The following is a 13,583-nucleotide window of genomic DNA, read 5'->3' as shown; positions in this document are numbered from 1 at the left end:
CATTGACTCTCACTGGGGTACGGGTTCCACATACACTGACTCTCACTGGGGTACAGTTCCACAGACACTGACTCTCACTGGGGTACAGTTCCACACACACTGACTCTCACCGGGGTACGGGTTCCACACACACTGACTCACACTGGGGTACGGGTTCCACACACACTGACTGTCACTGGGGTACAGGTTCCACAGACACTGACTCTCACTGGGGTACAGTTCCACACACACTGACTCACACTGGGGTACGGGTTCCACACACACTGACTCTCACTGGGGTACAGGTTCCACACACACTGACTCTCACTGGGGTACAGTTCCACACACACTGACTCTCATTGGAGTACAGTTTAACACACACTGACTCTCACTGGGGTACAGGTTCCACATACACTGACTCTCACTGGGGTACAGGTTCCACACACACTGACTCTCACTGGGGTACAGTTCCACACACACTGACTCTCACTGGGATACGGGTTCCACACACACAGACTCTCACTGGGGTACAGTTCCACACACACTGACTCTCACTGGGGTACGGGTTCCACACACACTGACTCTCACTGGGGTACAGTTTAACACACACTGACTCTCACTGGGGTACAGTACCACACACACTGACTCTCACTGGGGTACAGTTGAACACACACTGACTCTCACTGGGGTACAGTTCCACACACACTGACTCTCACTGGGGTACAGTTTCTACACACTGACTCTCACTGGGGTACAGGTTCCACATACATTGACTCTCACTGGGGTACAGGTTCCACACACACTGACTTTCACTGGGGTACAGTTCCACACACAATGACTCTCACTGGGGTACAGTTTAACACACACTGACTCTCATTGGGGTACAGTTCCACACACACTGACTCTCACTGGGATACGGGTTCCACACACACTGACTCTCACTGGGGTACAGGTTCCACATACACTGACTCTCACTGGGGTACAGTTCCACACACACTGACTCTCACTGGGGTACAGGTTCGACACACTGACTCTCACTGGGGTACAGGTTCCACATACACTGATTCTCACTGGGGTACAGGTTCCACACACACTGACTCTCACTGGGGTACAGTTCCACACACACTGACTGTCACTGGGGTAGTTTAACACACACTGACTCTCACTGGGGTACAGGTTCCACACACACTGACTCACACTGGGGTACAGTTCCACACACACTGACTCTCACTGGGGTACAGTTCCACGCACACTGACTCTCACTGGGGTACAGTTCCACACACACTGACTCTCACTGGGGTACAGTTCCACGCACACTGACTCTCACTGGGGTACAGTTCCACACACACTGACTCACACTGGGGTACAGTTCCACACACACTGACTCTCACTGGGGTACAGTTCCACACACACTGACTCTCACTGGGGTACAGTTCCACACACACTGACTCTCACTGGGGTACAGTTCCACACACACTGACTCTCACTGGGGTACAGTTCCACGCACACTGACTCTCACTGGGGTACAGTTCCACACACACTGACTCTCACTGGGGTACAGTTTAACACACACTGACTCTCACTGGGGTACAGTTCCACACACACTGACTCTCACTGGGGTACGGGTTCCACACACACTGACTCTCACTGGGGTACAGTTTAACACACACTGACTCTCACTGGGGTACAGTTCCACACACACTGACTCTCACTGGGGTACGGGTTCCACACACACTGACTCTCACTGGGGTACAGGTTCCACATACACTGACTCTCACTGCGGTACAGTTCCACACACACTGACTCTCACTGGGGTACAGTTCCACACACACTGACTCTCACTGGGGTACAGTTCCACGCACACTGACTCTCACTGGGGTACAGTTCCACACACACTGACTCTCACTGGGGTACAGTTTAACACACACTGACTCTCACTGGGGTACAGTTCCACACACACTGACTCTCACTGGGGTACGGGTTCCACACACACTGACTCTCACTGGGGTACGGGTTCCACACACACTGACTCTCACTGGGGTACAGGTTCCACATACACTGACTCTCACTGCGGTACAGTTCCACACACACTGACTCTCACTGGGGTACAGGTTCTACACACTGACTCTCACTGGGGTACAGTTCCACGCACACTGACTCTCACTGGGGTACAGTTTAACACACACTGACTCTCACTGGGGTACAGTTCCACACACACTGACTCTCACTGGGGTACGGGTTCCACACACACTGACTCTCACTGGGGTACAGTTTAACACACACTGACTCTCACTGGGGTACAGTTCCACACACACTGACTCTCACTGGGGTACGGGTTCCACACACACTGACTCTCACTGGGGTACAGGTTCCACATACACTGACTCTCACTGCGGTACAGTTCCACACACACTGACTCTCACTGGGGTACAGGTTCTACACACTGACTCTCACTGGGGTACAGGTTCAACATACACTGACTCTCACTGGGGTACAGGCTCCACACACACTGACTCTCACTGGGGTACAGTTCCACACACACTGACTGTCACTGGGGTAGATTAACACACACTGACTCTCACTGGGGTACAGTTCCACACACACTGACTGTCACTGGGGTACAGGTTCCACACACACTGACTCTCACTGGGGTACAGTTCCACACACACTGACTCTCACTGGGGTACAGTTCCACGCACACTGACTCTCACTGGGGTACAGTTCCACACACACTGACTCTCACTGGGGTACAGTTTAACACACACTGACTCTCACTGGGGTAAAGTTCCACACACACTGACTCTCACTGGGGTACGGGTTCCACACACACTGACTCTCACTGGGGTACAGTTTAACACACACTGACCCTCACTGGGGTACAGTTCCACACACACTGACTCTCACTGGGGTACAGTTCCACACACATTGACTCTCACTGGGGTACGGGTTCCACACACACTGACTCTCACTGGGGTACAGTTCCACACACACTGACTCTCACTGGGGTACAGGTTCCACACACACTGACTCTCACTGGGGTACAGTTCCACACACACTGACTCTCACTGGGGTACGGGTTCCACACACACTGACTCTCACTGGGGTACGGGTTCCACACACACTGACTCTCACTGGGGTACAGTTCCACACACACTGACTCTCACTGGGGTACAGTTCCACACACATTGACTCTCACTGGGGTACGGGTTCCACATACACTGACTCTCACTGGGGTACAGTTCCACAGACACTGGCCCTCACTGGGGTACAGTTCCACACACACTGACTCTCACCGGGGTATAGTTCCACACACACTGACTCACACTGGGGTACGGGTTCCACACACACTGACTCTCACTGGGGTACAGGTTCCACACACACTGACTCTCACTGGGGTACAGTTCCACACACACTGACTCTCATTGGAGTACAGTTTAACACACACTGACTCTCACTGGGGTACAGTTCCACACACACTGACTCTCACTGGGGTACAGTTTCTACACACTGACTCTCACTGGGGTACAGGTTCCACATACACTGACTCTCACTGGGGTACAGGTTCCACACACACTGACTCTCACTGGGGTACAGTTCCACACACACTGACTCTCACTGGGATACGGGTTCCACACACACAGACTCTCACTGGGGTACAGTTCCACACACACTGACTCTCACTGGGGTACGGGTTCCACACACACTGACTCTCACTGGGGTACAGTTTAACACACACTGACTCTCACTGGGGTACAGTACCACACACACTGACTCTCACTGGGGTACAGTTGAACACACACTGACTCTCACTGGGGTACAGTTCCACACACACTGACTCTCACTGGGGTACAGTTTCTACACACTGACTCTCACTGGGGTACAGGTTCCACATACATTGACTCTCACTGGGGTACAGTTGAACACACACTGACTCTCACTGGGGTACAGTTTCTACACACTGACTCTCACTGGGGTACAGGTTCCACATACATTGACTCTCACTGGGGTACAGTTGAACACACACTGACTCTCACTGGGGTACAGGTTCCACACACACTGACTTTCACTGGGGTACAGTTCCACACACAATGACTCTCACTGGGGTACAGTTTAACACACACTGACTCTCATTGGGGTACAGTTCCACACACACTGACTCTCACTGGGATACGGGTTCCACACACACTGACTCTCACTGGGGTACAGGTTCCACATACACTGACTCTCACTGGGGTACAGTTCCACACACACTGACTCTCACTGGGGTACAGGTTCGACACACTGACTCTCACTGGGGTACAGGTTCCACATACACTGATTCTCACTGGGGTACAGGTTCCACACACACTGACTCTCACTGGGGTACAGTTCCACACACACTGACTGTCACTGGGGTAGTTTAACACACACTGACTCTCACTGGGGTACAGGTTCCACACACACTGACTCTCACTGGGGTACAGTTCCACACACACTGACTCTCACTGGGGTACAGTTCCACGCACACTGACTCTCACTGGGGTACAGTTCCACACACACTGACTCTCACTGGGGTACAGTTTAACACACACTGACTCTCACTGGGGTACAGTTCCACACACACTGACTCTCACTGGGGTACGGGTTCCACACACACTGACTCTCACTGGGGTACAGTTTAACACACACTGACTCTCACTGGGGTACAGTTCCACACACACTGACTCTCACTGGGGTACGGCTTCCACACACACTGACTCTCACTGGGGTACAGGTTCCACATACACTGACTCTCACTGCGGTACAGTTCCACACACACTGACTCTCACTGGGGTACAGTTCCACACACACTGACTCTCACTGGGGTACAGTTCCACGCACACTGACTCTCACTGGGGTACAGTTCCACACACACTGACTCTCACTGGGGTACAGTTTAACACACACTGACTCTCACTGGGGTACAGTTCCACACACACTGACTCTCACTGGGGTACGGGTTCCACACACACTGACTCTCACTGGAGTACAGTTTAACACACACTGACTCTCACTGGGGTACAGTTCCACACACACTGACTCTCGCTGGGGTACGGGTTCCACACACACTGACTCTCACTGGGGTACAGGTTCTACACACTGACTCTCACTGGGGTACAGGTTCCACATACACTGACTCTCACTGGGGTACAGGTTCCACACACACTGACTCTCACTGGGGTACAGTTCCACACACACTGACTGTCACTGGGGTAGTTTAACACACACTGACTCTCACTGGGGTAGTTTAACACACACTGACTCTCACTGGGGTACAGGTTCCACATACACTGACTCTCACTGGGGTACAGTTCCACACACACTGACTCTCACTGGGGTACAGGTTCGACACACTGACTCTCACTGGGGTACAGGTTCCACATACACTGACTCTCACTGGGGTACAGGTTCCACACACACTGACTCTCACTGGGGTACAGTTCCACACACACTGACTGTCACTGGGGTAGTTTAACACACACTGACTCTCACTGGGGTACAGGTTCCACACACACTGACTCTCACTGGGGTACAGTTCCACACACACTGACTCTCACTGGGGTCCAGTTCCACGCACACTGACTCTCACTGGGGTACAGTTCCACACACACTGACTCTCACTGGGGTACAGTTTAACACACACTGACTCTCACTGGGGTACAGTTCCACACACACTGACTCTCACTGGGGTACAGTTTAACACACACTGACTCTCACTGGGGTACAGTTCCACACACACTGACTCTCACTGGGGTACGGGTTCCACACACACTGACTCTCACTGGGGTACAGGTTCCACATACACTGACTCTCACTGCGGTACAGTTCCACACACACTGACTCTCACTGGGGTACAGTTCCACACACACTGACTCTCACTGGGGTACAGTTCCACGCACACTGACTCTCACTGGGGTACAGTTCCACACACACTGACTCTCACTGGGGTACAGTTTAACACACACTGACTCTCACTGGGGTACAGTTCCACACACACTGACTCTCACTGGGGTACGGGTTCCACACACACTGACTCTCACTGGGGTACAGTTTAACACACACTGACTCTCACTGGGGTACAGTTCCACACACACTGACTCTCACTGGGGTACGGGTTCCACACACACTGACTCTCACTGGGGTACAGGTTCCACATACACTGACTCTCACTGCGGTACAGTTCCACACACACTGACTCTCACTGGGGTACAGGTTCTACACACTGACTCTCACTGGGGTACAGGTTCCACATACACTGACTCTCACTGGGGTACAGGTTCCACACACACTGACTCTCACTGGGGTACAGTTCCACACACACTGACTGTCACTGGGGTAGTTTAACACACACTGACTCTCACTGGGGTACAGTTCCACACACACTGACTCTCACTGGGGTACAGGTTCCACACACACTGACTCTCACTGGGGTACAGTTCCACACACACTGACTCTCACTGGGGTACAGTTCCACGCACACTGACTCTCACTGGGGTACAGTTCCACACACACTGACTCTCACTGGGGTACAGTTTAACACACACTGACTCTCACTGGGGTAAAGTTCCACACACACTGACTTTCACTGGGGTACGGGTTCCACACACACTGACTCTCACTGGGGTACAGTTTAACACACACTGACTCTCACTGGGGTACAGTTCCACACACACTGACTCTCACTGGGGTACAGTTCCACACACACTGACTCTCACTGGGGTACAGTTCCACACACACTGACTCTCACTGGGGTACGGGTTCCACACACACTGACTCTCACTGGGGTACAGTTCCACACACACTGACTCTCACTGGGCTACAGGTTCCACACACACTGACTCTCACTGGGGTACAGTTCCACACACACTGACTCTCACTGGGGTACGGGTTCCACACACACTGACTCTCACTGGGGTACGGGTTCCACACACACTGACTCTCACTGGGGTACAGTTCCACACACACTGACTCTCACTGGGGTACAGTTCCACACACACTGACTCTCACTGGGGTACGGGTTCCACACACACTGACTCTCACTGGGGTACAGTTCCACACACACTGACTCTCACTGGGGTACAGTTCCACACACACTGACTCTCACTGGGGTACAGTTTCTACACACTGACTCTCACTGGGGTACAGGTTCCACATACACTGACTCTCACTGGGGTACAGGTTCCACACACACTGACTCTCACTGGGGTACAGTTCCACACACACTGACTCTCACTGGGATACGGGTTCCACACACACAGACTCTCACTGGGGTACAGTTCCACACACACTGACTCTCACTGGGGTACGGGTTCCACACACACTGACTCTCACTGGGGTACAGTTTAACACACACTGACTCTCACTGGGGTACAGTACCACACACACTGACTCTCACTGGGGTACAGTTGAACACACACTGACTCTCACTGGGGTACAGTTCCACACACACTGACTCTCACTGGGGTACAGTTTCTACACACTGACTCTCACTGGGGTACAGGTTCCACATACATTGACTCTCACTGGGGTACAGGTTCCACACACACTGACTTTCACTGGGGTACAGTTCCACACACAATGACTCTCACTTGGGTACAGTTTAACACACACTGACTCTCATTGGGGTACAGTTCCACACACACTGACTCTCACTGGGATACGGGTTCCACACACACTGACTCTCACTGGGGTACAGGTTCCACATACACTGACTCTCACTGGGGTACAGTTCCACACACACTGACTCTCACTGGGGTACAGGTTCGACACACTGACTCTCACTGGGGTACAGGTTCCACATACACTGATTCTCACTGGGGTACAGGTTCCACACACACTGACTCTCACTGGGGTACAGTTCCACACACACTGACTGTCACTGGGGTAGTTTAACACACACTGACTCTCACTGGGGTACAGGTTCCACACACACTGACTCTCACTGGGGTACAGTTCCACACACACTGACTCTCACTGGGGTACAGTTCCACGCACACTGACTCTCACTGGGGTACAGTTCCACACACACTGACTCTCACTGGGGTACAGTTTAACACACACTGACTCTCACTGGGGTACAGTTCCACACACACTGACTCTCACTGGGGTACGGGTTCCACACACACTGACTCTCACTGGGGTACAGTTTAACACACACTGACTCTCACTGGGGTACAGTTCCACACACACTGACTCTCACTGGGGTACGGGTTCCACACACACTGACTCTCACTGGGGTACAGGTTCCACATACACTGACTCTCACTGCGGTACAGTTCCACACACACTGACTCTCACTGGGGTACAGTTCCACACACACTGACTCTCACTGGGGTACAGTTCCACGCACACTGACTCTCACTGGGGTACAGTTCCACACACACTGACTCTCACTGGGGTACAGTTTAACACACACTGACTCTCACTGGGGTACAGTTCCACACACACTGACTCTCACTGGGGTACGGGTTCCACACACACTGACTCTCACTGGAGTACAGTTTAACACACACTGACTCTCACTGGGGTACAGTTCCACACACACTGACTCTCGCTGGGGTACGGGTTCCACACACACTGACTCTCACTGGGGTACAGGTTCTACACACTGACTCTCACTGGGGTACAGGTTCCACATACACTGACTCTCACTGGGGTACAGGTTCCACACACACTGACTCTCACTGGGGTACAGTTCCACACACACTGACTGTCACTGGGGTAGTTTAACACACACTGACTCTCACTGGGGTAGTTTAACACACACTGACTCTCACTGGGGTACAGGTTCCACATACACTGACTCTCACTGGGGTACAGTTCCACACACACTGACTCTCACTGGGGTACAGGTTCGACACACTGACTCTCACTGGGGTACAGGTTCCACATACACTGACTCTCACTGGGGTACAGGTTCCACACACACTGACTCTCACTGGGGTACAGTTCCACACACACTGACTGTCACTGGGGTAGTTTAACACACACTGACTCTCACTGGGGTACAGGTTCCACACACACTGACTCTCACTGGGGTACAGTTCCACACACACTGACTCTCACTGGGGTCCAGTTCCACGCACACTGACTCTCACTGGGGTACAGTTCCACACACACTGACTCTCACTGGGGTACAGTTTAACACACACTGACTCTCACTGGGGTACAGTTCCACACACACTGACTCTCACTGGGGTACAGTTTAACACACACTGACTCTCACTGGGGTACAGTTCCACACACACTGACTCTCACTGGGGTACGGGTTCCACACACACTGACTCTCACTGGGGTACAGGTTCCACATACACTGACTCTCACTGCGGTACAGTTCCACACACACTGACTCTCACTGGGGTACAGTTCCACACACACTGACTCTCACTGGGGTACAGTTCCACGCACACTGACTCTCACTGGGGTACAGTTCCACACACACTGACTCTCACTGGGGTACAGTTTAACACACACTGACTCTCATTGGGGTACAGTTCCACACACACTGACTCTCACTGGGGTACGGGTTCCACACACACTGACTCTCACTGGGGTACAGTTTAACACACACTGACTCTCACTGGGGTACAGTTCCACACACACTGACTCTCACTGGGGTACGGGTTCCACACACACTGACTCTCACTGGGGTACAGGTTCCACATACACTGACTCTCACTGCGGTACAGTTCCACACACACTGACTCTCACTGGGGTAAGGTTCTACACACTGACTCTCACTGGGGTACAGGTTCCACATACACTGACTCTCACTGGGGTACAGGTTCCACACACACTGACTCTCACTGGGGTACAGTTCCACACACACTGACTGTCACTGGGGTAGTTTAACACACACTGACTCTCACTGGGGTACAGTTCCACACACACTGACTCTCACTGGGGTACAGGTTCCACACACACTGACTCTCACTGGGGTACAGTTCCACACACACTGACTCTCACTGGGGTACAGTTCCACGCACACTGACTCTCACTGGGGTACAGTTCCACACACACTGACTCTCACTGGGGTACAGTTTAACACACACTGACTCTCACTGGGGTAAAGTTCCACACACACTGACTTTCACTGGGGTACGGGTTCCACACACACTGACTCTCACTGGGGTACAGTTTAACACACACTGACTCTCACTGGGGTACAGTTCCACACACACTGACTCTCACTGGGGTACAGTTCCACACACACTGACTCTCACTGGGGTACAGTTCCACACACACTGACTCTCACTGGGGTACGGGTTCCACACACACTGACTCTCACTGGGGTACAGTTCCACACACACTGACTCTCACTGGGCTACAGGTTCCACACACACTGACTCTCACTGGGGTACAGTTCCACACACACTGACTCTCACTGGGGTACGGGTTCCACACACACTGACTCTCACTGGGGTGCGGGTTCCACACACACTGACTCTCACTGGGGTACAGTTCCACACACACTGACTCTCACTGGGGTACAGTTCCACACACACTGACTCTCACTGGGGTACGGGTTCCACACACACTGACTCTCACTGGGGTACAGTTCCACACACACTGACTCTCACTGGGGTACAGTTCCACACACACTGACTCTCACTGGGGTACAGGTTCCACACACACTGACTCTCACTGGGGTACAGTTCCACACACACTGACTCTCACTGGGATACAGCTTCCACACACACTGACTCTCACTGGGGTACGGGTTCCACACACTGACTCTCACTGGGGTCCAGGCACCAGTCATGCTCAGGCGCCCCACGCAAATGGACGTTCTTCAACTCTTGACTGGGACTGTTGAACCATGTCTGCATCACAGCCATTGCTGACCCTGGTTCCCAGCTGCCAGCTATGCCGACACACTCCAGATTTGTGCCACCACGTGGTGACAGGGCCCCAGGTTGATTGCTGTCCTCACTACCCTAGCTCAGTGATAGACACCCTGACCCTGCTGGGGGTCAAGCAAGTGTGGAGGTGATGGGATCTGGGTATCTCCGGTCTACCTGGGTCAGCACCACGTGGCGCAGTGCATTCCTCCATTGAGTTCTCCCCGGTGTCCTGGGGCCCAATATTATCCCTAAACCAACATCACTTAAAAAAAAAACAGATGATCTGAGTCGTTATCACATTGCTTGTTTGTGGGATCTTGCAGTGCGCAGATTGCTGTGTTTCCCACATGACAACAGCGACCACACTTCAAGAAGTTCTTCGTTGGCTGTAAAAGCGACGTGGGACGTCCCGAGGAGGTGAAAGGCGTTACGGAAATGCACGTCTGGGGGTTGTGGGCGACAGTGTAAGTGTGGGATAATCGTCGGGACAACCTTCCCTCTGGCGGGCCAGTAGTTGAGATCGAGACACTCTGGGAACGCGTCAGTGGGCTGGGAGAACTCCGCACTGGTGTCAGGCCTCTGACCTTGCATGTGTCTGCCCTTCTGTGATGCAGTTAACTGTAATCACTGTGGGAACAGACGGTGCACTGTTAATCAGTGTGGTTAGTAAGGTGAGTCATGGTTGCACTAGGCTGGCTAAGTACAAGATGGAACCAGGACAACCTTCACACAGGTTAAAAATAAACCAGCCCCCGGTCATTCACCTGCCCGAGCTTCACCTGTGAGTTCAGAAACGTCCATCTGTCCTCAGTTTGTTTGCTTCATTCTCTCTCTCTATCCATCTCTCTCCCACTTTCTCCAATTCCTGTCTTTTATCCGTCTCTCCCGCCACCTCTCTTGACCCCTCCTCTGTGTCTAAACAGCTTGTCCGACACACAACACTGAATGAAGGGGAAATTTCCGTCAACTCCATCCCTCTCCCTGGCCACTGCCTGAGGCTAAACCAGTCTGTTCGCAACCTTTGGTGTCACATTTGACCCCGAGCTGAGCTTCCAACTACACACTTGCGCCACATTGGCCGATGTCACCCCTGTCTCAGCTCATCTGCTGCTGAAACCCTCATTCATGTCTTCGTTACCTCTAGACTTGACTATTCCGACACACTGCTGGTCGGCCTCTCACATTCCACCCTCTGGAAACTTCAGCTCATCCAAAACCTGGCTTAGCTCGCACCGGGTCGCATCCACCCATCGCCCCCTGTGCTCGCTGACCTACATTGGCTGTCGGGTCAAGCAATACCTCGATTATAAACTTCTCATCCGCGTTTTCAAATCCTTCTATGATCTCACTATCTCTGGTACCTCCTCCAGCCCCGCAACCCTCCCAAATCTCTGCGCTCTTCCAATTCCAGCCTCTTGCGCAACGCCCCCCACCCCCCCCCCCAAATCCCATCGCTCTGCCATTGGCGGCCGTGCTTTCAGCTGCCTGGGGGCCCTAAGCCCTCCCTAAACCTCTCCGCCTCCCTCTCTCTCCTTTAAGACCCTCCTTAAAACCGACCTCTTTGACCGAGCTTTTGGTCGTCTGTCCCTAATATCTCCTTATGTGGCTCGGGGTCAAACTTCGTTTGATAATGTTCCAGTGAAGCACCTTGGGAGGCGTTACTATGTTAAAGGTGCTATATAAATGCAAGTTATTGTTTCTCCAATCTCTACTTTTAACTGTCTGTGAATTGCATTGGGACTTTCTACCTATAGGAAAACTTCCGAACAATTACTCAGCCCCTGACTTCACTCAATGCTCCAAATCTCTTGAGTGGCACCTTATCAAAGGCCTTCTGAAATCCCCTCTCTACTGCCCGAGTCTACTCTGTTCCCTCTTCAAAGTGTAGTCACTGCTGTAATGTAGGCAGCCATTTTGTGCACAGCAAGCTCCCACAAACAGCAATGTGATAATGACCCAGATCATCTGCTTTTAGCAATGTTGTTTGATGGATAAATACTGCCCTAAGGAGAACTCCCCACCCTTCTTCCAATAACAGTCTTATGATCTTTTATATCTACCCGATAGGGCAGCTGGGGGCCTCAGTTCAACATCTCAGCTGAAAAATGGCACCTCCAACAGTGCAGCACTCCCTCTGTCCCTGGAGCAGGATTTGGATCCACAACCTTCTGATGCAGGAGCAAGAGCTTCGCCCACTGTGCCAGGGCTCAGGTCAGTGCAACGATGAGATAGAATAGACTGTGGAGTGCCAACAGAGTCCGTCCACTCCTAAGTGGAGAGGTTTATCATTTGGATTGAGGAAGGTCTGGTTTCGAAGATTGTGGGTTTAAGCCTCAGTACCGGGATTTAGGGTGACCCAATCCCCACTGTGCAGAGTGTGTAGGACCGGAGACTGGGACGGTAGGAGCAACAGGGCGGGGAAGTTCAGAGGAGAACTGACCAGATTATGATCAATAGAATAGAGACAGAGACAGAGAGGGAGAGACAGAGAGGTGGAGAGAAAGTGAGAGACACAGGGAGAGACAGAAGAAGGTGGAGAGAGAGGAATAGAGGTGAAGGGGGGGGAGGCAGAGGTGAGGGGGGGGGGGAGGCAGAGGGAAGGGGAGAGATAAAGAGCAAGAGAGATAAATAGAGAGAAACAAAGAGACAGACAGAGAGAGAGACTGACAGACAGACATACACAGTCAGAGAGAGTGAGGGACTGGGGGGGGGAAAGACTGTGACCCATTGGCATGCTGGAGC

At 52.5% G+C, this 13,583-nt stretch overlaps 2 protein-coding genes across 6 annotated transcripts in view; one reads left to right on the top strand and one right to left on the bottom strand.

Annotated features, from left to right (window-relative positions):
- The window catches only part of LOC137356817 (tripartite motif-containing protein 46-like), a 113,662-nt gene that overhangs the window by 21,842 nt on the left and 78,237 nt on the right, over positions 1–13,583 (top strand). For 4 of the 5 annotated variants that reach the window (XM_068022621.1, XM_068022614.1, XM_068022613.1 and 1 more), the window contains one exon: positions 12,909–13,052. The exons of the other annotated variant lie outside the window; for it this stretch is intronic. In XM_068022621.1, coding sequence (XP_067878722.1) covers positions 12,947–13,052 — 106 coding nt within the window. In that variant the 5' untranslated portion in view covers positions 12,909–12,946. The remainder of the gene's footprint in view (positions 1–12,908; positions 13,053–13,583) is intronic. 5 annotated transcript variants of the gene reach the window in all.
- dpm3 (dolichyl-phosphate mannosyltransferase subunit 3, regulatory) overlaps positions 1–13,583 on the bottom strand; it is a 68,857-nt gene that overhangs the window by 27,981 nt on the left and 27,293 nt on the right. The window lies entirely within an intron of this gene.

The sequence above is a fragment of the Heterodontus francisci genome, chromosome 46 (genome assembly GCF_036365525.1).
Source record: "Heterodontus francisci isolate sHetFra1 chromosome 46, sHetFra1.hap1, whole genome shotgun sequence".
NCBI classification, from domain to species: Eukaryota; Metazoa; Chordata; class Chondrichthyes; order Heterodontiformes; family Heterodontidae; genus Heterodontus; species Heterodontus francisci.
The sequence above is the reverse complement of the archived record's forward strand: the minus strand, read 5'-3'. Positions and strand labels throughout refer to the sequence as shown.